At 41.4% G+C, this 25,964-nt stretch overlaps 2 protein-coding genes across 12 annotated transcripts; one reads left to right on the plus strand and one right to left on the minus strand.

Annotated features, from left to right (window-relative positions):
- Positions 1-5,936: 5,936 nt before the first annotated feature.
- On the plus strand, positions 5,937-9,019 carry LOC135709737 (zinc finger protein 62-like). The gene is made up of 2 exons (XM_065232115.1): positions 5,937-6,912; positions 6,973-9,019. Exons 1-2 carry the CDS (start codon positions 5,990-5,992, stop codon positions 8,951-8,953), a joined length of 2,904 nt encoding a protein of 967 aa, XP_065088187.1. The 5' UTR covers positions 5,937-5,989; the 3' UTR covers positions 8,954-9,019.
- A 4,344-nt stretch (positions 9,020-13,363) lies between these two features.
- Positions 13,364-21,912, minus strand: Caper (RNA-binding protein 39-like protein Caper). Of its 11 annotated transcripts, none has more exons than XR_010518368.1 (7): positions 21,631-21,721; positions 21,249-21,314; positions 20,727-20,787; positions 20,450-20,544; positions 20,256-20,356; positions 15,745-16,733; positions 15,618-15,678 (listed from the first exon to the last, which is right to left on the minus strand). XR_010518368.1 is itself a non-coding variant. In XM_065232125.1 (6 exons), the coding sequence occupies exons 2-6, from the start codon at positions 21,700-21,702 to the stop codon at positions 14,011-14,013; spliced, it is 1,692 nt and encodes a 563-aa protein (XP_065088197.1). In that variant the 5' UTR covers positions 21,703-21,726; positions 21,797-21,912; the 3' UTR covers positions 13,364-14,010. The 11 variants fall into 11 exon arrangements, 2 of the variants coding, with proteins under 2 accessions (XP_065088197.1, XP_065088196.1); XR_010518366.1 differs by having other exon boundaries at positions 20,727-20,954; XM_065232125.1 differs by lacking the exons at positions 20,256-20,356; positions 20,450-20,544; positions 20,727-20,787; positions 21,249-21,314 and adding exons at positions 13,364-14,643; positions 14,715-15,270; positions 21,797-21,912 and having other exon boundaries at positions 15,325-15,678; positions 15,745-15,821; positions 21,631-21,726.
- Positions 21,913-25,964: the final 4,052 nt, after the last annotated feature.

The following is a 25,964-nucleotide window of genomic DNA, read 5'->3' on the forward strand; positions in this document are numbered from 1 at the left end:
TGTATCAATGCAAGTATGCAGACGCAAAATGTCAAAAGTGATAAATGATCATTCCAAAAAGAAAGAGAAGGCATTAGCATACAGTATCCATTTTGCGTCCCTCTGCGCTTTCAGTCTCTGGACACGTTATTAAAATCAATCAAGATCCGCTTTCATCCTAGGAACAAGACAAGGGATCCTCCCAACAACAAAACTGCCATCTCACGGTTCGATGAGCAATTTAAAAAATTGTTTCCCGTTGGAATAGCAAAAGTTGAAGAAAGAAGCTCGTGGTTGGTAGGTATACATATACCTAGTGGTGGAGGAAACATCGCATAGAACAAGATAAATGGTGCTATCGAACCATTTCGTCAGCGCATAATGGCTGTGGCTACTGCAGAGATGGAACATTGTGCATGAGAAAAAGAAACCTTCACGACAAAAACGTAATAGATTAGACGAAATTGGAAACTTACATGACGATATGATAGAATCTCCTTTCTTGGGGAATGAGAAGAAAAAATGCGCACCACAGATCAGTCGCATCCAGGTCCAGACCAGACTAGAAAGAAACGAACCGAATTCTCAAGTGACGCAGATTTTACGACTCCCCCGCCCTATTACTCCAACAGGGTGCTCTATTTTAATGGACACAAAGATTCTTGCAAACGAGATTGACTCCAAATCTTGTAACACATCGTTCCCATTTGAAATGGAGATGGTAATGGTTGAATCTCTTCTTACTTCACAATTCCCGTGCACCGTTGACCGAGGTCAAGTGGAGTGTGCTGTTTTCACGATTTTGATGAAGATTTTTTCCTCCGGAAAAACAAACGATTGGTCATCGACAGAGACAACAATCAAATGCATTTTCCTCATCTCACACTCTTCTATATAGGTAGCCTTTGGGCGAGCACGCAGCAACCGGGGCGGGGGTGATTGATTGATGATGAATATTTAAACAAATTGATTGTCACGATGATGGCAAACTCAGAGTGCCATGGTTTTGGCTTTTATCTCTATTGGGTTGATATTTTTGATTGAACACGTTGCAGGACCTTTGGCGTGGAAGAGCCAAAGATAGTGGTTTTAGAGTCAGGATCTAAACATTTTTTCCGCAGTACCCCTATCACACCGTGCCGAGAGAGAATCGTTGGGAGTTGATGGACAATATATCAAGGGGGAGGCGACTGTCAAATACGAACAATCGTCGCCTAGATCGTATAACTGGTTCCAAACGACAACAAGTCATAAGCAACGATAGTTTGTTGATGTTTGGAACAAAATTCACATATGGAAAATCAAAGCTACGACAAATTCACTGCGCCTTACCAATTAACATATCGTTGATGGATGATCAGTAGGCAGATTTGATAGCACATCCCGCCCTTGCAATATAGCCACAATGTTTCTTCTCGTGTTGAATTCTAAATTTAAGCTAATGCCTGGAGATCACTTCTTTCTAATGCTGATGTCTTGAAAACAAATTAATGTCTCAGAATTGAATTGCCCTATATCGAAGACAACAAATCAAGAAGACTGGCTTCGATTTTCTCATACGAAAGCTATGAGACAGGTACAATCGCGTCATCTGCCGCTCAAAGGTAAAAGATTCGAACGAATTTAATAGCAAAGATTACATCCTCAGAAGAAAGGTTTGTGTATTTGCTCATTTCTCCATACGTTGCTTCCACCTTCACTCAAGCGCAGCGCTATTGTATCTGCCACTTGAATTCTGGCAAAGTTGCCAGTCTTCTTGATATGATGTCTTCGCCTATATCCTAACGATTCTGCTGATACTAAGCACATTTATCATCCGATTCCTTAAAATTCCAAAGCCTCAAGCAGTCATTTTTTGTTTTAATTCGCATTCTCTAATATTTTCCCGTTTAAATCCCGTTGTAGAAAATTGTGAATGATTTTGTTTGACTCTGAATCAATCATATTTCTTCTTCTCATTGTTACTTATTGAATTTAAATTGATTGATGAATTTGAATTTGTTTTCTTTGTCCAACGTATCGAAAAAAAAACATGATTAAGATCTCACAAGTTCTAGTTTAATAATCATATCTAAAAATCTTAAAGATTCGTTCAACCTACAATTCCCCTTGCAAAAAAAATGTTAACATGATGCAAAAATAGTAAAAACTTTTAACTTTACCTGAACTACAATTTCGTTGGAAATCTTCACACTTTTAAGAGTTTTCCTATAATTATCTGAGTCAGAACTACCTTAGAATTCTATCCAACACTACTATTGCACATTGTGCTTATTAAGTGCGGAAGCTCTAATAAAAGTGCGCTTTTACGTTAAATCGATTTGGTGTCTTAGGCGTACTTATTCCTTGCCTCATAACGAAAAACTGCGCAGAAGACACCAAGACGTACAACATTAAAGCGCACTTTTATTAGCGATTCCGCACTTTTAAGGAGTTCATTATGTATGGGGAGATGGGGGTAAAATGCACATACTAAGGAATATCCCTATTTAAGTCACAAAGTGAATCGATATTTAAGTGCAATACTACCTATTTGTTATATTAGACTATTGACTAGATATTACAATAATTATAAATATTGTCAACGAAAATTAAAGGATTCAACGGAAGCATACATTTAGGCTTAATCTTTGTTCTTTCCATATTGAAAATAAAATATTTACGCCTGATGGTTATGCTTTCCACACAACAATTCACCGGGCGCATTACGCCAGAGTATATAACTAGAGGTGTAACATATTTTATTGTTTTTTTTTCTTCGATTTGTTTTCCGTCGATCTTGTTTTCCGTGCTGAGCACCAATGCTACCGACGCCAGGAAGGCAGCTCCCACACCTGGACCCTACCTATCGAGCATGAGCATGAGCATGATTGACCGCCCACGGTTGCTACTCTGTTATTGCCAGATCAGCTGTAATTACACAGAGAACCAATAGACGATGCTTGGGACTAGCAATCATCCTCAATGTGTAAAAACTGGTGATCTCAAATTAGGCAATACCAGCGCCAGCCGCGCCTGAACGCAGGTCAAGAAAGGAATGGGTAGGAATGTGTTGACGTGACACTCGCTTTGATGGAAGCCGAGAAATCCTCTGCACTTCCACGAGGAGTCACTGGGATGTTGGGTAAGAGGGTAGGGTTCGTTTTGGTAAACGATAAGCTGAATTGATGTTTGAACCATAGGGAGGGGTTACTGTATAAATAAATAAAAAATAATGATCTCAGCCAAATAACCAAGTGGAGCTGCACCAACAGCAACAGCAACCACACCTGGACCCTACCTATCGACCCATCAACTCATGAACCGGGGACCAACGGCTTTACTTCCCTTCCGAAGGAAGGCGTGATAAGAGGTGTTATGCCTCAGAACATCCCGGCGGCGCCGACTGGGATCGAACCCAGGCCTGCTGGGGTGAGAGGTAATCACGCTTACCACTACACCACCGGCGCCGCTGACGAACACACTTATAATTGCAAATTTTGAAGAAATTTCGTGGGCTGAACCCACAATCTCGATTTATGAGAATCTACCACCACTCCATATCGTCAGATATGTCTTCCTTGTTAAACTTCAGACCGTGGGGATTCCCGATCAACTTCGACCTATTATTATCCCGCGTATTTTTACTGAAAAGTACCAACAAGTCAATTGGGTTCTTTAATTTTGAAAAATATATCGGTTTTTCAAAATTTAAAGCAAAATAATAACTTCACTGTTTGACACTAAACTGACAAACTGACAGCTCGCTCCCATACAAAGTGACACCGAGGGGCGCTAATAAGGTGATTTTTGCAAATGTATGTGTACCAAAGTTGATGAAATTTTGGGTTTGGTTTCTATTTTTAATGCAGATTACGAATATGCATTTACTTCAATACCTTTAAAGAACCTGTCTTCAATGAAAAATCTAGCGCCTTCCGCAAGCTTCAGGAACCTTGTTCCTTATTTGTTGCTGAGCTGGAAGCAATCAACTTCGCATTGGAGATGATTTCCAATACGCCCACAGACCATTACTTCATCTTCTATCTTCTCAGATAGTCTCAGTTCGATCGAGGCTATTCGGTCGATGAAACAAGGTAGGCACTCATCTTATTTCCTTCAAAGGTAAGGGAGCAGATGAGTGTGCTGGTCGAAAGATCATATATGATTATCTTTGTATGGGTCCCCTCACATTGCTCAATCCCAGGCAATGAAAAGGCGAACTCTCTCGCAAGGGTGAGCAAACCGATTGGGACACTGGAAATCTTGGACAGTGGTTACATTCAATTATTCTTAATGTTTCTTTGAGAGCGTGGTTTAAAGGCTTGGGCTTAAGTCGTGACTTCATTCGTGTGATGAGTAGACTTATGTCCAACCACTACTCGCTAGATGCTCATCTCAATAGAATAAACCTCGTGGACAGCAACATCTGTCAGTGTGGAAACGGTTACGATGACATCGTTCACGCAGTTTGGCAATGTACGGATAATGACGCCGCCAGAGAGCGACTTTTGAATACCCTCGAGGCCCAAGGAAGACAACCCTATGTTTATATCAGAGACGTGCTGGGAACTCGCAATATCTGCTATATGCAGTCGGTTTATGTGTTTCTTCAAATGTCTAGTATAAGAATTTAATTACTTTGTCTTTTGTCTCTCTTTAATAGTGTTTTTTGTCATGTCCCACCGTCTCGATGACTCTCATCGTCGCCCACTGGTCACTCACCATAGCCGGTTGAACTCCAGACGAATCTAGAATCGAACTACCAATCATACTGGCGACATCGCTCTGATGAGACAACGAAACCCTACGCCCAAGCTCCTCCCCTGATCCTATCCGAGTATTCGGCCCAACTTCTACTAGACATAGAATTAAGTGAATTTTGTTACAAACAGTGAACAATGAATTATCGGCTCCGTAAAGCTAACGCTATTTTTGCATGGTGTTTAGCCAAAATTCCAACTATGCTACCAATGCACATACAATATACGTTTATGCTACCATTCATATATTACGTTGATACGCACAACTTTCTATAGAATTCACCAGAAGTTCTTCTCCCCAGGAGTTCTCAGCAGAATTTCTCTTTGAATTCGCCTTTGTCTAATTTCCCTTTGCGGGGGCGTTTTTTCCACTCCCTAGCGTATGTAATACCATTTAGCGATGCCGGTGGTGTAGTGGTAAGCGTGATTACCTCTTACCCCACCAGGCCTGTGTTCAATCGCAGTCAGCGCCGCCGGGATGTTCTGAACATCTCTGATCACATGGATGAATGTGGGCGTCTTAGTGGAATCCCCAAGTAACCAAAAGTTCTGATAAAAGGCTGGCTTGTGGTTCTTAACAACCCATTATTTGTAAGGTCCACTTCCAAATAACCATAACGTATAAGGTTAAAATTTTATCTTCAGACTACCACCATAGAGGTAACTCTAAGACCACTGGGTCCCGAAGAAAATCATTATTATTTTTGGCTCACTCAGTACCAGAACAACGGTCCCAAGCAGTCCCAAGCTATTTCACTCACCCCTGCATGTTCTGCATGAATCCACACACCCCTGATGTTATCTGTCAAACTTTCATAGCGAATCAAAACAAACATAGTGTAGTAATAGAATTTCAACTAGAATAGGGTACGTTAATCGTTTGCTTGGGACCAATTGGCTACTAAAGTGGTGAGCCAATTTAAAATCGTTAGTTTCGTATTGATTGTTGCTACCACCCCCTAAATTTAGCAGAATAATTTGTAAGAATATGTGACCCACCTCCCTCCCACGTAACGTAATATTTGAACTCACAGACCTATTCAGCATTGATTTTTTCTCCGTGTACCGTAACGTATTATAAGAACATCACATCATGATGTTTGTGACGTTCACATGATGCGCCATTTTGTTTTTTCACTGGGTTTTTCTGTCATAACAAAAAATTGCCTCTGCTCAATCTCAAAACGGAAATTAGTGTTGTGATATTCTTTGTTGATTCCAGTATAAAACATAATTATGAAAATCGCCTGCGACATCAGCTAGAAACAATGGAAACCTCAAGTGGAATTTGTAGAATTTGCTCCTGTAGTGGGTCTCTTTCGGAAAAGCTAATATCAATCCACAGTCGGGATGGTAAAAGTGGACTCGTGATAGCAGCCATGGTCGAAGAACTGGGCGGTGTTATTGTTTCCAGTGAAGATTTTCGACCACAGGAAATCTGCTACGATTGTGTTCAGAAAGTTACGACTGGCTACGCTATCCGCCAAGCGATTCGAGAAGTAGAAAAGGCCAGCACCCAAGTGGTGGAAATGCTGCAACAGGCGACGGAAGACGACGACGGTGCAAAAGAGGAGCAGTTCGTCGTGGGAAGCGAGATAAAGCTGGAGCAGCTTCTTGAAGCTGATGAAGACGAATTCGGTTATGAATATGAGTATCTGGAGGAGGAGTATCTGTCCGAGAATACTGTTAAGGATCACAACCACGATAGATCGGTGGACATATGCAGGATAGAATTTGTGGATGTAACTAATAGGACGAATAAAAGGCTAGCAGAGTCTCCTACGGAGGATATGAATCAACAAGCATCGAAAAAGAACAACATTGAACGTACGTACAAAAAGACGAGCTTCGTAATGCCTAAATCGGAAGTAGTTTTGCGTAAAGTTGACCACCAGAATCACCTGCTGGTGGAAGTGAAAGGTGATCGCTGTTGTGGGTGTAGTTTTGTCGGAAAGAATCGAAAGGAACTGCTGCAGCACTCGGATAGCGAGCACGCGATTGAAATTCTCGGGAGCGGCAATTACTGTCCGATTTGTTTCTACAAGTTCAACAGCGAGAATACACTGACCCGTCACATCGATGATTGCCGATCGAAGTCCATCTACGTGTGCAAGGCTTGTGAACGGTACTTTAACAGCCCGCGGAAAATTGAAATGCATTTGGAGCAGTGCCAAGGACCTGAATCGAGTTGGTAACAGCAGTTTGTATTAACAGGAGATGATTATCTTCTAATTTTCAAATTTAATTGCAGCGTTGTGAAAGTATCGTCGAGTAATGAAGTCGATGTGGAATACGACGGTGAAGGAGACGGGTTCGAATCACAAATCTGTGATGAAGACCAAAGCAGTGCGGTAGACGGTAGTGAAGACGAGAGCAACTGTGGCAGCGATTGGGAGAATATGGTCGGTGAACTGGAAGCCGAAGGCCTTTTAATGGAATCCAGAGTTTCTCCTGAAAAGGCTAACAGAAAGAAACACAAAGCGGAGCTTTTGGAACAAATAGAAGATTACATCAAAAGTTGCGATGGAGTTCCTCCGAGTAATATCAACGAAAATCGAGTGGTGCGGCGGGTGTTCTTTGAAACGTTTCAATTCGTTAGAATTAGTGGCGAAAGGTGTTGCGGGTGTACCTTCACTTGTGATAAGCGAGATCAATTGTTCATCCACGCAAAAGAAGCACACGGCAACCATGAAGACATCAGTTTTGGATGCTTTTGCCCAATCTGTTATACAAATTTCGAAAATAACAAAGAACTATCTAAGCACATCAATTGTACCACCAGTAAATATTTGCTCATTTGTACGCTTTGTAATGAAGCTTTTTCTGGGAAAAGATCGTTAAAATATCATCAAGAGCATAGCGAAAAACACAGACAATACGTCCTCCAACCAGAATCCGCAGAAAAAGTTTTCATTGAACTGAACGACGCTGACGTACTCAAAGCTATCGATCGGGAACTTCCAGAGCTTAACAGCAAGACTGGAAATCGTGCGAGAGCGAATAATCGATCCATAACCAGACATCGTCATCTGAATATGCCGGATTCGCAATTCATAATCCACGTAGATGACCAACAGCATTACGAAGTTCTCACTGTAAACGGCGAACGCTGCTGCGGTTGCGGACAATTCTTCGAGACTTACGATGAGTTACTTCAGCATGGACGAACAATTCATCTGGTCGAAAATGCCGAATCGCTCGGTGAATATCAATGCGATGTGTGCTTCGCTCGATTCGAATGGAATCGTGGTCTATTGATGCATAGAAGTAGCCGTAGGACCGTCAATAAGCTGTTTCACTGCAAAATTTGCAACCTCATCTTCTCCAAGCAGCACAGTATAAAAAATCACCTGCTGCAAGCTCCCAATCATCTGTCCACTGTTGTTGTCGAAGACGAAGCTACGGGAAGCGAAGACCTTGAAGGCCGAAAACTAGATTCAACTAAAGAAAATTCTACTGCAAAACTCAAGCCAACCGAGCCCAAATACCATTGTTGCCTGGCGAAGTGTCCTGAGGAATTCCCCAATGAAGATCTTTTGCTAGCTCATTGTGTCGACCGGCATGCGGGGAAACGAAGAGAAAACGAAGCCGAGCGCACCAGCCAACAGAACGTCTGTCCCGGTTGTTTTAAGGCTTTCGAAAATACGACTTGCCTTGTGTGGCACCGTGTCAATCGCTTCAACAAGCAGTACATCTGTCGATTCTGCGGACAAGTCTTTAACCGTTGGCCTACCTTCCGCGAGCACGAAGATACAGTTCATCTAGGAAAGAGCACCGAGTACCCGTGTGACAAATGCGAAAAAGTCTTCCGAACACCACAGCGACTGAAAAATCACCAGGAAACGCACTCCGAACAGAAGAAACATGTCTGCGATGTGTGTGGGGCAAACTTCCGGAACAAGGGTGTCCTGAAGCGCCACCGGCGAACGGTTCACGCCAGCGAATATCCATTCGCTTGCCCGTGCTGTCCGAAGAAATTGCCCACCCAGGAGCAGTTGAATGCGCACACGCGGGTGCACACCGGAGTCAAACCGTACGCGTGCCGGTTTTGCGAACGATCTTTCTCGCATTTCACCGACCGCAAGAGGCACGAGATGTCGACGCACACCGGAGAACGGCCGTACCAGTGTCCGCACTGTCCGGCGGCGTACATCAGAAACCGGGAGTTGGTTATCCACGTCCAGAAGCACACCGATGATGGTACGACTGCGGCAGTGACCGTGTCGGCGTGAATGTTAGTTGCGTAATTTAAGTTTATATTATCACATACTTCTAATAGATGGAGTTTAAATAACTAGGCAAACGAAGGACGCAACGAAATATTTGTTTAATTAATGATGACTTCAAGCCGAGCAATTAATTGGTGGGCGTTGGCCAAATTTGGATTTTTCAGATATAATCCTAAATAGGACCTAGATTATTTAATACTCTAGTAACCTCAAGTCCGTGCTCTGTCACAATGTTTCATTGTGATTAATCAACACTCAAAGGGGTAAAATATCAAATTTGGGGTGAATTTGAAAGAAAGGGAACTTGGAGTGTAGAGCGCACTGCCCACTGGACGATTCTGAAGCCTGGCCAAGTGAGTGGGGTATGGGTTTATTTGATTGAACGTCATTTCCAATGTATATATTGATACCACAGACAAACAGACATAACACTCGTAAGTTATTCATCGAACAAGCATTTAACGGACAATTTAAAAGTAACGTAGTTGGTAGTACCGCCACCTGTGGCGCGCATAGTCAATTCCCTTGCGTTTGACGTTTACACACTACCGCCATCTATTCAGTGTAGTGCCCACCACACTGTACTCAACAGATGGCGTTAATGTTTTAGTGACGATGTTTTACAGTGAGAAATATTCAATGTGTTATGTCTGTTTGTCTGTGTTGATACATTCAAACCATTGGCATTTGAGATAAGACAGAGATAGGATGCGGAGTGCCCGCTTAGGGGAAGCGTAACCCATGTTATGGTTTCCATTTATTAAATAGTTCAGATAGGCTGGAAATGACATGTTCATAGTGAGAAATTGTACCATATGGGGCCCGTTCACTGATCAAAATCAGATTCACATCGTCAGACCCTGCCCAAGAATAAGGGGATTGACGATGACTTGTCAAGTTTTATTTTGAATTGCGTTTTGCATTTAATACTCTAGTAAATCTCGCGTCCGTGCTCATTCACAACAGTGTGAGGTGTCAATACTCACTGGGTCATATGTCTTAGACCAGTTCCAGATTAGTTTGCTATTAATATCTTCTGCATCGCAGTTCGCGATAGATTACTAAATATGGGTTCTCTTTTCCGACCTTAATAGTGTGAGGGAAGGGGGTGAGTTCTGGATCAACAATGGAGGGGGGCCCATCGGCATTTGTGGGCAGACCGTCCAAGGCCCATTCCTCACAGATCGGAGGCTGCTCACGCGGGCCAACACCATCTTCGTGTAGGTGGAAGTTTCCCCTATCCGATGATGGTGTTGGTTTGCGTGGGTGGCCTTCGCTTTGTGAGTGGGGGGCTTTGGAGCGGTTTGTTTGCGAGTGCTGATGGGCCCTTTTCTATTGTTTATCCAGAGTTAAACGTTGCGATATGAGAGCGAATAGGTAAATAAATAGGGAAGACAACACCATGACCTAAATAAGTAACCAATGCATGCGGCTCACACTTAACTTGTTCTATTTCTTTCTTTCTTCCTATCATGTACTAATATTAACTGCCTGAGGACAAATGGGAACACGACCAGAAGATCAATAGGAGAAAAAGAAAATTCGAACAAGAAAAGAAGAATTAAACTTGCACCGGCAAGAGGAAGTAGACAGAAAGGATCATGCCGGTTGGAGACAGCCAATGTATACTGGACGAAGCTTGTATCTAGGAAAAGTCGTATGTGCAGGAAACCGTAAGTAGGATAAGAATCGTAAAAGGTGTGTGCTTGCTTGATAAGATCCTAACTTTACTTTAAATACACGGTAGGAATCGAATATCCATTTATGATTAAGGTTTTGCCCATTTTTCAGCGGGAGTGGCAATACTCATTGATGAGTGATTTATCGTACCCATTTATTAGTAACTGTTAGCAGCTAATGATTAATTGATTTACCTATTTTAGAATTACCTATACTTTACATCAGAACCTCATTTCCTTCAATTACTACTCCGTCGCAGCACACACCTTATATGGATCGCTAACCTTTATTTAGTTACAGCATTTTCGACATTATAATCAAAAGGTGAGTTTTAAAAGTATAATTACCATGCATATAGATAAGTTAATGTACCAGAACCTGGACGGACACGAGTCTACCCAGGGGAGGACCCGGATACGACCACCCATGTGTGTCTAGAGTATCGCACGAGCTGACGAGTGCAACGGGAAGGACAGTAGGTGTATAGACTAGGGGGTTGGTCCCTAGATAAGCCTTCTTAGCGGAAGGCACAGCCTATGCACTGAACAATTACAATTACAATTACTTCAAGCCGAGCAATTAATTAGGTCCTAAGTAACATTGATCGATTCTCTTCATCGACTTTCTTTTTCGTATTTTCCATACGATTTTTATAAATGAAAAATCCGGTTAGAACGAAAACAAAAATATGGGTGAATAACTTAGCTACAAAACCGTTACGGAAACCGCAAAATACGCAAAAATTACTATCATTTCAAGCTTATAGCTTCCCTCATATTAGCTTATTGCGTGCTCTCAACTTAGCTGTGCCTGTACCGACTGAGCTAAGGGAGGCCTCTATGACTATCCCCAGTGTCTAGCATACATTGGTGTGGAGCCAGAGATTAGAACCTACACGGGCCCATTATCGACTTGGCGATAAACAAGAAGTTCAAGGCAGGATCCAACTCTACGGCACTGTGAGATCCGTCGCGGAACTCCAGAGAACCAGATACTGCAACCACACTATCCGTTAATTCGATGGATCGGTTTCCCGTGAAGGGGTTGGCATCGGCATCACGGGCTCCCAAATGTCCGTACTTCGACTTCCAGACCAGTACACTATATTCTCGGCAGAAGCGGTCTCTGCTTTATTGCTGCTACCACTCCCTCAAACAAGCCGATTGCCGTATTTACGGACTCCGCAAGTGTAGTTCTAGCCCTCAACTCAGACTCTATCAAGCACTCATGGATCCAAGCCATTCAGCGGTATGCCCCCAGAAACACTACATTTGTATGGATTCCGGGTCACTGCGGCATTCGTGGTAATATGGAGGCGGTTCCATCTAGCGACTTCTGGAAGACGAGCCCAACTGTTCACCAAGGAGGTTCCAATCAACTAGCATTTTCCTTAGAAAAGTGAAAGCTGACACACGAAGATGGCAAGACCCCCCTGACCACCGAACTCAGGTTGTCCTGGCAAGACTCAGAACAGGCCATACCAGAGTCTCGCATAACTTTTCAGGGAGCGGCCCGTTTCGGAAATTTTGCGAGCTCTGCCGCACCAACTGTTCAGTGGAACACATAATCTGCCATTGTACTCAATACGAAGGCTCACGAGAGCTGTACGGCATACCGGGCAGCATTAGGGACGCACTGAGTCCCGACTAGAATCAAAGTATTAATGGGCTTCCTCCGCGAGGCCGGCCTCTCCGATCAAATATGAAACCTGCCAAAATCCCGACCACCGCAATACAAAATTTGATGGACTTTCTCTTATCACCCAACATCTCAAACCAAAGCAAGATCCTCAGCAACTTAACAATCAAAACTCTGAAGAAAGACAGCACATTGACAGCCTCAGTATTTAACTAGAGGAGGCTTTTTATAGATTTTCTTCTCCTTATTCGCATTTCAAGCTTAGTGCTTAGTGCATATTAGCTTATTGCGTGCTTTAAACTTAGTGTTCTAAATGCACTTCCACAGTTATTAATTGAGAGCTTTCGATGCCAATATCAATGCTTGAATTTGTATATTGTGTGGCAAGCACAATAATACTACTCTATGCCCAGGGAAGTCGAGAAGATTTCCAACCCGAAAGATTCCCTCGACCGGACCGGGAATCGAACCCGCCACCTCCGGCTTGGTAATACCGTGCCTTTATTGACTCTTATAGACCTCCTAACATGATAAAACAGGAGAAAAAAAAACTTTAACTAGATGAGGTCCCTTCTGGACCCCACACTATCTTTTCAGAGACGAAACAGCCAACGACTGAAAGTCTCTATAATAAAGAAATCAATCAATCAATATCTATGACTATAGCAAAAATGACTATAAAGGACTCAATTTAGCTATAAAATAAGCATATTCGAAGGAAAACGGGACTGCCCCTAAAATGTGTATAATTTTTACACCTTTATGAGAATTTGTTACTCATAAATGAATAACTGTTACTTATATCTGTACTCATAAATATGTAAAATTGTAGTCATAATTAAAAAAAGAGTTTTTTTGCAATATCGTGTAGCGAAATTGTTAATTGTTAGTTGCCGAAAACAGTTATTGGGTGCCGAACCATCATTTACCCTACTTCAAATGATGAGCTGAAACAATCCAGCCTGATACATACTTCCTTGCACCGGACAATGATGAGCTACAACTCATTGCCAAGGAACGTTTTGATGCTAGAAACACTCTACTCAGACTCCAGAGGCTAAAAGGACTTTCGGACTCGAAAACAGAACAACGCTCTTTAATATCTTTGTACAACGCTCAAACGCATTCTTCTACATTTCATCACCAGAATATAATAATGTATCAGAATCGCTACTGATTAAAATTAGTGTATGCTTGATGATTAAACCGTATCCCTCTTTCGCCTTTCATTGTATGTCACGAATCAGTGGGATCGGAAGTTAAGCATCGCCACGCAAGTTACAACTTTCTACATACAGTTCTCTTAAAAAATAAAAGGCTTTTAAACCATACTAAGAAGATTTTTGGGAGAAAAACTTAAACTTAATCACAACTAACCTGGACACCAGATTCTTGTTATTATGCTTAGGTGCAACTGAATCATAGCCAAAGATTGCTGTGTTGGCTTTCAACTTATCAAAACTCATTCGCTCACTCATCCTATTGATAACCTAGCACACATTAGTTCAGAAAGTTCGAAATCGTTGGAACTAGAACCGGTGCGCATGTGACTTTTGTTCTGTTTGTTTGTAGTAGCTTAATTTAAACGGTTCTGGGTTGTTTTTTTTTTCTGTTTGACATGATATCACATTTACGTTGGTAGAACTTCTAAGTGGAGAAACAAGTACACTCTCACACGCGCTCACACGTAACAGACGAGTTGGGGAAAATAAAGAGATAATATCCTACCAAGGGAACATGTTTTAATTTGTTCGATTCAGTTTAAGCATAGCGGTGGCTGCCGCAGAATCTGGGAACAGTGTGTGATAGTTTACAAGTGGTACATACGCTGCCGTAATGACCCGTCCAGCGAACCATCGACCGTGGAGTGCATTGACCGCTAGGACGGCTGTCGTTATGCTCGGACATTTCACGTAAACATTACCACCGACGTTCTCCTTGTCTACATAGACGTGCAACACTCCACCATGCTTGTTGCATTCTTCGATAACATCGTCTTGGATTTCCACGTCCCAAGTGGGGTTAGTTTCCGTTGCCAGATCAAACATGTTCGCCAGTAGGAAACACTGCGTTGCGATCGGTGGAGATGGTGTCACTGGTTGCTGTGGTGCGGGCTGGGGCGCAGTTGCCAGCAGAGCATCGGCAGCTGCACGAGGAACAGCTAGACCGGCACCTTCTGCCAGTTTGAACATCAGCTGCAACCGTCCGGTTGCCCCCAGATCGATTCCACTGCGATCCATTTCGTCCGTGTCGAGCGATGCATGAGTAGTCACATCCAACCGTTCCGTTACGTTGCCCACCTTCATCGGACGACCGGCCAACTCAAAACCATTCAGTTGTTCCAGTGCCTTTTTAGCATCGTCTGCATTGTGGAACTACGGAATGGAAGAAATGGGGAAAATGAGGAATTGTGCAGGATTTTGTTTTTAAAAAATAGGATACTCACTGTAATGAACCCATAGCCCTTGGATCGTCCTGTGTCCGAATCCATAATAAGTTGAATGTTATCGATATTTCCGAATGGCTCGAATATTCCACGCAACATGTCCTCAGTAATGTTGAAATGCAACGAACCAACGTACAATCTCATCGGCCCGGCCACGACCTTTGGTGGTGGCTGTGGTGGTGTGTTGGCCATCCGATTCTTTTCCGCTTGGGTGTGTTGTACGGAAATGGGAATTCCTAACAAACGTTGGCCGGACAAACCAAGGGCCAGTGCCACCGATTCTGGATCTTTGAATTCGATGTATGCGATACCTTTGAAGCGTTTGGTCTTGTTGCAGGTAATGAGCCTGACATCGCGAACTTTACCAACACTTGAGAAAAATTCCTCCAAATCGCGAGCTCGAATCCGCTGCGACAGTTGCATACAGAAAACGGTACGTGCATCGCGGTCCTCTACACTAAGCTCCTCACGTGGAGAATCATCCCGAAAGCGTACACCATTCGGAGGTGTACGTCCACGTCGGAACGGTCTCGGTGAACGCGAACGGCGTCTGAAACTGATTAAGAATATTCAAGTTATACCGCAAGTACTGTATAATAACTATACCAACCCCTTGTCTTTGCTCCGGCTGCGTCGACGAAATTCTTTCTCTCGCATGGGACGAAAACGCTCCTTGGGAACCTCATTTGAACGATGCTTCTCACGATCGCCGCGATCGCGATCACGCTCACGATCACGCTCGCTATGGCGTTCCCGCGGGCGCTCAACTTCCTTGGGTCGCTCCTGACGACGATGATCCTTATCCTTCTCCTTTTTGTCCCGCGAACGATCTCCTACGCGTGACTTTGAACGACGCTCACGATCCTTGTCCTTCTTGTCCTTGTCTCGCTTTTCGCGCGACCGCGAACGATCTTTGCGACGTTTATCCCCATCGCGATCACGTTCCCGAGAGCGGCTGCGATGTCTGCAAGAAAACCCGATTCAGTAAACTCATGCCAGCTTTTATAGTTCATCGATAAGAAAAACTTACCTAGACGACTTGTGGCCATTATCACGATCCTTCCTATGTCCATTGGACACTCCATTATTTACCGGTGATCCATCGTCCTAACGGGCACACAAACATACATATCAGATTCGGAATTGAATTTTGTCGAGCGATTTTTGATTTTGTTTTAAAGAATGTCAAGCATTCACGAGTTTGCAGATTGAAGTCAAATCGGATGCCGCGTCGTTGAGATATCGATGATCGTGTAGCAGGTTGATCCAAACAGGAGGTATGATTTCGAGAGAAAATACAAAGAATCGTGCGGGGAAAAAATAATAAAGAAGAATGGAAAAAAGAAAAAAGAGATTCGACAGGCATTAATAAAAATTATGTAGCTAGGCAGCGGTGTTGCTTAAACGGTAGGCTTATCTAGTAAAAGATAACAATGATGATGCGCGGTAGATCCTCGTTTTGTGCTCGCTTTATTTCTTGGCCAGTATGATGAATGCTGTTCTTCCAGTACAAGATAGAGAGAAGGGGAACCCCACTTTCACGATCGCGGGTCACCTAGGAATAGAATGCTTCCGACACTTTTTGGTGTAGCTCCAGTTTCCTAGATTGAACTTACCGTTTCGGGTTTGTATGCATTGTCATCAGTCGGCGGTGTGAAGTACCCTTGAGACTGGGGAGCCTCGGGACCTCAACCAACTCGATTAAGTGAACCATCACAACGACACTCAACATGATTGGGGGTTAACCAACACACGCCCAACACGTAGAATGTTTCTGTGTCACACAGAGAGAACGCGCTTTCTGCAAAAATAATACGCTTGAGATATGGGATCTTGCTTCTGAGACTAATAACACGGTTTCTGTTGTTTTGATAATTTTGGATGTCATTCTCGTTACTGTTCTGATTGTCTTAACTCATGCTCTACCTTGTTGCGGCCTGCATACACGTGTTACCAATTCTAGTGCAAACGCTTTCAGCTCGGCAGCTAGGCTCACAAAATGCTTCAAAAGCAATTGATCTGTAACAGGGAAAATGTTGCCTTTGAAAACACTTTTCATAACAAACTGGATAAGATGGGAGATACGCTGCTGGCGAACGTTGCGATGATCTATGGCATGATCACCGGGAGTGTTCGGTGGCGGTGGTAATCCTCTTCAGAGATCATTTGCGTTGCGTAGTTTGACCATAAATAGCCTAGTTGAGAAATTTTGCTCCAGTTCCAATGATCTGGTCACACAACATACGAATGGAAAAATGGTTCAATAGGTGTGGAAAGCTCTCGCTGTGCAATGGAATTTCTCAAAGAAGACAGGCGTAACGTTTCAGTTGGAACGAAACATCTTTAAGGAAATTTGACCCAATCTTTCGCTTGAATGACAAGTATCGTTAAAAAAACTTTTCAAAAATAATTTACGTTACCTGCGTTTAGATCTACCTCTGCATACTGTTAGGTTAGGCATACAGTAAGGTTAATTTAGTTGATGATCCCTGTATCATATTTGGCAAACCCAACATTCAGATGCAGAAAATGTGGTCTTCTAGGACCGGTAATTATCTGTCATATGAAGACTCATTTGATTTGATGTATTTTGACGGACATTGATTCAAGTATGATTCTTGCTATTTCTCAGATATACCAGAGATGATAATATAGGACCAGGCTTATGTCCCGAAGTAAAACAACACAACAATAAAGCATACATTCGTCACAAGAAATTTCATAGAAGAAGGACTGAAGTTCAAATATCATCCCGGACAAGTCACGAATGACCTAAACATGTGTTTAAGAACATTACAAAAGGAAGCCACAACTGGCTACCGCTTTTCGTCTTGCCTTGGTTAGAATTGCTACTCAGTGTAGCACAGAGAATTTACTTCTAAATTATAACCATTTTGGACGTCTAGGATGCCTAAATTTCAAGATGTGTGCCTGCAAGTTCAGCTACACATTTTGTTTTTCGGTTGAAATGCCGAACCAAACCATTTAATCGCACTTAAAACTGCGAAATGAAAAAGGTGTTAGAATCACACTTACATTGAATTTGTTTTTGATTCAGTTCCAACCTGGATCCCAAAGAAGTCTTCTAAAATAATCTCTCTTCAGTATTTACTAAATATTCTCCTAAAATACCCAAGGAATTCTCTTGAAGTTGTATAGTAAATTCCATAAAATGCTGCTCAGAATTCCCAAAGAACTCTTTTTTGAGTTCTCTAAAAATGAGTACAGTAATTGCCTTACAACTCTCCTAAGTATTCCTTTGAAATGTATGATCTTCAGAATTGGCATTGAATTCTTTTCAGCATTCCCTTTGAATGCTTCTTCTCATGAAATTCCACTCACAAGTACCTTGGAGTTCTTCTCACACGTCCCTTAGAATTATCCTCAAAATTGCTTTGCAATTTTAGCCAGAACTCATTTGCAATTCTCTTGGGAATTACCTTGAAATCCTCCTCAGAATTCTGTTGGAAATTTACTTTGAATCCTACTCATGATTCTCTTGGGATTTTACTTAGAGCTACCTTGGAATTCTCCTTACGTTTCAATCTGGAATCTGTAATTCAACAGGAATCCTCCCTAAGATTCCACTTGAAGTTTTCATAACAATTCTTCCCTAACAATTTCTCCTCTGAATTCTGTTGATATTATCCCTAGAGTTCTGTGGAGATTCTTAAAATTTACGTTCACGTCACTATGCTGCCACACACACATGGAATTTAGAAGCAATGCCATGGAGGACAGGTCTGGCAATGCGAATTTGTCGTCTCTTTCATTCTTCTGCTGTTCTTATGCCGAACGAAGAATGTGACCTAAAACTCATCGTTGTATAAGGACAACGAGAAAATGAAAGAGATGACAAATTGGCATTTCCGCACCTTTTCAATGAAAGGGGGCTAGAAGTGATGACTGATCTTCTCATTCTTCTTATTCGTCTTCTTATGAAATTTCTGAATTAATTTAAACATTTTTGATCAGTATTTCCATATTACAAAATTCTCAGAATAGATCACAAAATTTATATTCAATTTGTTTATTTCATCGCGTTTATGCAGCAAAGATTTGAATCTGTGAACAAAGATCTATTTGAAAATATCTGAAATATCAATAAATAATGTCCTTGCCATTTCCAATGTAATATTTTTACTAAATACCGTGGACCCCCGTTAATCTGAACGACGTTTAGTTTAATCAACCGGATGTCATAGAAGCACCGTTTTATCGTTTTTTTTTCAATCGAAATCAGAGTTGGGGAGTCGGAGATTGTGATTGCAGCTTGCTCTATGACCAGCACAATCGGCACACCTGCGGCTCACTTGCGACACACTGAAAAAACGATGAACCAAGATTGGTGTGCGGAGTGACCTACCCCTTGATTTTGATATTTTGTCTTCTAGAACCTCGAGAAATCTTGAAAAATCTATGATTATTATACGTCATAATGAGAACCCAATAACACATTAGCAACGCCTGAATATGATTCGGGTACCCCCAACAGGACCAGCATTCAAGAACTAGATCATTAGCGGTGACGGTGGATCTATTTTGACACTTCTTCTAATGTTCAAACAACGATAAGCAATCAAAATAATGTAGCACAACCCAATCTTAAAACAGAAGTATTTGCTGCCCGGTTTAGACGTGTCAATTCGGCGTTCAATTCACTTGAACTGCGAAATGAACGACCAGAAAGCTAGTCGATATCGACCGTTTGTAATTGGCTTTCAAATCACTTGAGCATCGATCGGAGGCGAGTTTACAGTAAGGAGCTGTCACTTCTCCGTCACGTTATGTTGCTGATTGTTCGGAATTTTTTGCTGAAATGATTGCTGAACTTATTGGTGGTGTATGGCAATAACAAATGGAAGCGTAAGCTACAAAAACATATCGATTCGAAACGATTACTCCAAATGCCTGCAATGTCAATGCGCACGGGAACCCGAACAAAATGGTACTTTTTTGTGTCGGTACCAATTTGGTAATGATTGCAAACCATGAATTACCGAACACTCCGGCTTAACCATGATCATCTCCATAAGCCAGCAGCTGTCCTTGTAGACAAAATGTGAACTGAACGAGTTCCGATCGCACCACTTTAAGCATGGCAATGAGAAAACATTTTTAGCAGAAACCCAATAGAACACTGGAGAAGAGGCCAACGACGATGACGACAACGATGGTGAAGCTCATGAACCTAGAAGAGACCCAAAAAAGCATTCGTTATCAGCACCTTACGCACGAACGACACGCTCGAGGTGAAGAGGAAGCAAATTGGAGAGACCGGAGGTGAGTCGCACTGCACCCATCGATATTTTGGCAAGGACCTGCAAAGAGAGTCGTTTGATGTTTTTTTTTTTAACGTTGGAAAAATGCGGAGCGTTGACACCACTGGGCCCAACCTGGGGTGATCTAGAACGAAACGTGACATCTGCTATGCTTAAATCGGGTTTCTAAAGAAAGCGATACAGAACCCTTCCAGTTCAAATTTCACGTTGCACACTATCTTGAGAAATTCGTGGTGAGGATCTTGCGTTGATCATTTACATTGGACTTAGTTCTGCCTTCTCACGCCTTACAAGTGTCAATGCCTCGCGCGTCGCAACGGTTGCTTCCACTGGATTTAAGAGGTTATCTTCTTCATTGATCTATATTCAAATATAAGATGCCATAGATAGTGATTACTTAGCTTGTGTGCAACGGGCAGCTTGCAAACATTGGATATGGATTGGCTTAATTACCTAAGGAGAAGCGCGCTGTATGGATTGGTAGACCCTTTAAGCTGACGAATGTTTTGCCTGTTGGGTGCAAAATAGTTGCTTTTTTCTAGCGACACCTGACAAATAAGGAGACATTTGCTAAATTATTACAAGTGCATCAAGATCTCGCAACTTGGGAATATACAGAGAGCAGCTTCCATTGCAAATAAAAGGACAAGTTGTGATTGCTTGTTTAGATTGGGACGCAATCAAGGAAAATCAAATGACAAATGTTGAGATATGAATCGAATAAACTTGCCTTGACAAAACATTTGCAGCAGCTCTAAAACATCATTTCAATTGATATGACGGCGTACAATCTAAAATAAGAAAACTAGTTCAATTACTGTGTGCAACATTAAAGCAATAGACATTGCACGAAACAGCATGATTTAGTTGATACTTTGATAATCTAGCAGACGAGAGAACCGAAAGGAATTACATCCCGTTCTCTCTTTGACTTGTACAGACAGCTCATGCATTTTACCTAGAAAAACAGAAAGGACGACATGTTTAAAAGTATTCATCTTTAGTCACTTTACTTTATTCGCTTTATAGTTTAATACGTTTATGTTGATGTTTTGGAAGATCAGCGTAAAGCATCGAATAAATCATGATCAGTAATTGCGTATCTTCCAAACCACCATAGGTACTCATTCATCCATTCAGGGCATTGTATTTATTTATCTGTAATTTGGTTTATATGTTTATTCCTGAACGTTTTTAGTCGTTGTATTAACATTTAGCATTTCTGTTTTACTACATTTTTTCTTCATTGTACCTTGGGTTTCTGCTTCACTAGTGGGCTAGTCGAACCAATGGCGCATCAACTCAAACTGGGATACGTCTACAAAATGCAGAAACGAGGATTACACTCTTTAGTAGGGTTTAATATTTATTGGTACCCCGCACAAATAAACGTCCAGCCTGCACCAACAACAAAATCTTGGCAAACCTCAGCCTGTCGTCCAAGTGACAACCGCAAAGAAAAAAAAAATTACCCTGTGCCCTTTCATTTTTGCTGTTATCAAAAATAAACGCTCTATTCCGCAGACGGCTCGTCCTTCTAAAAATATCGCCAAAACCCGACAGTTCCACGATATTCGAGAACTGGCTATTCAAAGTCCCATATTTTCCCATGCCAACAAAATAAAAACACTCACCTCCTTTCTGTATGGGGCCTCGAGCAACTCCTCGACGTCGAACTCTTCAGCTCCTGCTGCCGTCGCCGCCATCTTGTCTGAAATGCGTGGATGGTACTGTTGGTTCGAAACGGAAAAACCACTTTTCATGCCTTTTCCCGATTAATCCACGACAAACTCCACTCACCGGATGATCTAGTCACTTCCGCGCACAATTTAATGATACTTTCGGTGCCACCAGAACGACTTGCGACGACTTTTCCGCACTTTTTGAACCGTAGGAAAACTGCTACACTCACTTTGTCTCGAGAAATTATTCTGGAATGTTTCTTCCAATCTCCTTTGTTTTTTTCTTTCTTTCAATAGTTTTCGCATTCATCGCTGGCGTTACGGTAGCGCTAGCGTGCATCAGATAATTCGCGGCCGATGAGTTAACTCAAAATTGAGTGGTTTTCGAAGGGGGAAGACAACTAGATTTAACATAAAAAATATTGAAATCTAAATAGTATAAAAGTTACGCTAAATAGCAACAATGACGTTTATATAAGGTCTGGGCCAAAGGGCTTATTGGTGTTAGTGAAATGTGCAAATGTTTAGTGGTGTTCGTATTTTATTGCAATGTTTATCTTTTTACACGAAACAGCTGTTGGCAGTGACGTATTTCTATCTGTTCTCAGTATGTTGGCAGTGACGTATTTCTATCTGTTCGGAGATGTTCAGCAATGTTTACAACATTTTTGCTTCTAACACCAACAAACTGCCTGTTGGCCCAGACCTTATATAAATGTCATTGAAATAGCAACTCTCCGTACCGACGCAAAGGTCGGTATAAAGGGAGAGAATGCAAACTTAGTATAAAAATGGTTTATGCGTGCCAGTATAAAATGGAAATATACTCACAATGCATAGATACGGTTTATTCAAGAGAATGTATTTTTCGCTTCTTTATTTTATTTATGGTAAATATTATTGTTTTCAAATGAAAATGAAAATTGTCTCAGGAAGCTTTTTTCATTAGTTTATTTTTTATTAATAATATTAAAAAAAAATACTTACGATTTCGATGCTGCCCAGCAGATTACAGGCGCAGTAGAAATCCGCTGGGACAAAGCCCTTCACCAGCACGAAGCTCCGAAGGGAATCCTGATGTTCTTATTCCTGTCATTTTAGTAAACACTGATCGAATTCTACTCCGTTATTCGGACTTAGTATAATTTTGACGAAAATTTTAATCGAACTAATGTATAAATTTTGGAAAACCATAAAATGCATAAAATTTAATCTATATTCGTTTTGTAATATTTTTGAGTGTACACTGAAACAAAGATACACTCAAAAAATATTGAAAGCTAAATAGTATAAAAGTTACGCTAAATCGCAACTCTCCGTGCCGACGCAAAGGTCGGTATAAAGGGAGAGAATACAGACTTAGTATAAAAATGATTTATGCCTGCAATAGTATAAAATCGAAATATGCGTTCAATGCATGTATTTTCTGCTTCTTTTTCGTTTAATGCTTAATATTATTGTTTTCAAATAAAAATTAATGTTGTAATTAAAGCAATAGCAGTACCATAAAATTATCATTACACACAAAAAACAAAAATTGTTGTTATAAAAATAATGCAATTTCAATTTAAAAGTTTCCCTAAATTCGTAGTTTTAACTACGAAAAACTCAAATTGAAAATTATTTCTTTTGGTTTAACAATATTTCTTTCACTTTCGACTCGTAATTTTAAAAGCTCATTTTTGAAAATAAAAGTTGTACAACTGTCAAAAATACCTCTTCATAATGAAGTTGTTGGCAGCCTTGGCAGCACACTGACGTCATAAGCAACCACAAGAAGGAGGCGAGAAATCCTTGGAAACATTATGATTTTCCGCTGCAGCAGGGAATGTTAGGTGAGTTGAAATTTGATAACCCTAATAAATTTGTTATGGTTATTTTGCTTAACGACGTGTTTGGAGTATCATCCAAACCATTTGTGGAAAAGTTCGACTATTTGGGTTATTGTTCGTTTATGGTATTTGTTTATTAGGGAAGGTTTATTATGAATTTGTTTTATTTGTTTTATCTTAGCACCAGGTCCGATTGTTCACGGAATTAGCACAGCTGATACGCAAACTCCTGCGATGAAAGGAGTCAAGGCTGAGCAGATTGTTGACACCTTGGACAAGCAAATTGGAACGGATACACTTCTCACTGCATACAGGTGGAAGTAGCGTTAAAATTCGAAATCTTTTTTTCGCCATTGAATGACCATGGGAAGCGTGAGGAGTCCACCCGCAACACAATCAAAGTTGATCCATAATCTACTGGAAATAGTTTAAAAAGTTCCTGGGATCATACGGGCGAGCGAGCGGGCAAGACACTGTACAATGCGATGTGAAGTTTTCCCCACTCGGGAGAAGGAAATTCAACATCATATATTTAATATTGATTGTTTAAAATATCAATTAACATATTTTTGTACATTTATTTCAAATAATAAAAACTTTTATGTGAATATTTATAAGATTTTGGAATGAAAACGGACGTAATAATGATGAAAGTATTTGTTTTTAAATTTAAAAGGACATATATGTTAACTATACCAAAGTTTCAGGCCAAAAGTTTATTTTGAAACAAAAATAATCTTGAAGATGCTAATTTCAGACTGTAGTGGTAATTTTTATACGATAGATGGAGTAGATGAAAGCATAGAGTTGATAGTTCCGTTAGAGTACGGCAGTGTGAAGATTGTATATAGATACTAGAATAGCGAACTAGGACAACTTTTAAGGAAGGTACAAATCGGTTTTTTCATCTCTCTTTACCAAACTCCCCCTTTGGAGAGGGATGGTGAGGGGTGTCCCCCCCGCCACCACTGGCAAAAAGAGATGAAAACCGACCCGTTCAAGTACCAACTGTGTGTTTGAAACAGTTCTACCGATTTTTACCGCACTTCAATTGTTATTTGAAGGAAGGCATCCAGTCGTAGGTTTGGAAATTGCAACTATTGTTTACCCCTACCACGATATGTGCTCCTGTCATCGTCGACATGACGATCTCGAGGGGACACGGGTGGGGTAGGTGTTGCTACTGTACCTTTCGACCATTGACAGTAATTGATGGTATGCTCCCATCCCGTGTCCCCTCGAGATCGTCAAGTCGACGATGACAGGAGCACATATCGTGGTAGGGGTAAACCATAGTTGCAATTTCCAAACCTACGACTGGATGCCTTCCTTCAAATAACAATTGAAGTGCGGTAAAAATCGGTAGAACTGTTTCAAACACACAGTTGGTACTTGAACGGGTCGGTTTTCATTTCTTTTGCCAGTGGTGGCGGGGGGGACACCCCTCACCATCCCTCTCCAAAGGGGGGGTTTGGTTGTTGATTTTAAAAAAGAAACTATTGAAAAACAGGTAAATGTCCAGCATTGTCCAAAAGCGTCGAATTAACTAACAAATCCACCAACTACCTACATGCATATGCTGCTTCCCCAGCACAGTCGTCAGAGAGTAGTAAGTAGACGAAACAAGTCGAAGTGCCATTCGCCTCCGATCCTCGGGCGCGTGCGAATAGGGAGGATGGAATTGCGTAATATTTTGCACACTCATCGCCATACTCAGAACCACACGCTCCCAACGAACACACCATTTTGTGGTGGTGTTCGGTCGTCGAAATTAGTAGCAGCAGTAGCAGTGCTTTCGGCGTGTGGCGTTGAAAATTGTTCTCCAGTAACAACGAAAGACTGCCTGCAAGGATCGGAATCAGTAGCTCGTCGTGCTCGTCAGCATTACTCAACCACCATAAATTTTTTAAGAGTATTATTTGGACATTTGTCAAGGTCATCAGTTCCCGCAAGCAGCTAGCTATCAAGGCTCAACCTAGTCTCTATATAAGGTGTGGAATTGTAGGCCTGAATGTATTGGTGAGATTTATCATCATCCGACCATTTTCCAGAACACGCTGGTAGGAAGTGTTAAAAATCCATATAGAATTTGAGAGAAGTGGGAATAATTCGCTTTGGGTGTATATTCAGTCCCCAGAAAGCCAATAAAATCAAATTTGTGAGTTAACGAGTTCAATCTCTCGAAGTCCCTCCTTTTTTACATATTCTGCACAAACGATACGCCCCATTTATATAATTCGGAAGGAAATCCTGTGAGGGGTGAATTGAATACACTTTAATACCAAAATGCACAAAACTTAAAAATTCATAAATAACAAAAAAATCAAAATACACCTTTTAAAGTCGGGTAGATGAATCGAAAATACTCAAGTTGACAGTCCCTTGGATTCTCTTCATCAACTTTCTCTTTGAAATAAATACTACAAATTTGATACGCTTACAAATAAAAAACGG

The sequence above is a fragment of the Ochlerotatus camptorhynchus genome, unplaced genomic scaffold, assembly GCF_037179485.1.
Source record: "Ochlerotatus camptorhynchus isolate MF236.1 unplaced genomic scaffold, CSIRO-AGI_Acam_v1.1 ptg000363l, whole genome shotgun sequence".
Lineage (NCBI taxonomy): Eukaryota > Metazoa > Arthropoda > Insecta > Diptera > Culicidae > Ochlerotatus > Ochlerotatus camptorhynchus.

Excerpts from the sequence above, each read along its gene's own strand:
- Caper (XM_065232124.1), bottom strand. The coding sequence starts at position 21,759 with ATGAAAAGTGGTTTTTCCGTTTCGAACCAACAGTACCATCCACGCATT. Across the intron at positions 15,271-15,324 it reads AGCCGGAGCAAAGACAAGGG|TTTCAGACGCCGTTCGCGTT; the intron begins GTTGGTATAGTT and ends ATTCTTAATCAG. Across the intron at positions 14,644-14,714 it reads AGGGCTATGGGTTCATTACA|TTCCACAATGCAGACGATGC; the intron begins GTGAGTATCCTA and ends TCCATTCCGTAG.
- LOC135709737 (XM_065232115.1), top strand. The coding sequence starts at position 5,990 with ATGGAAACCTCAAGTGGAATTTGTAGAATTTGCTCCTGTAGTGGGTCT. Across the intron at positions 6,913-6,972 it reads CAAGGACCTGAATCGAGTTG|CGTTGTGAAAGTATCGTCGA; the intron begins GTAACAGCAGTT and ends ATTTAATTGCAG.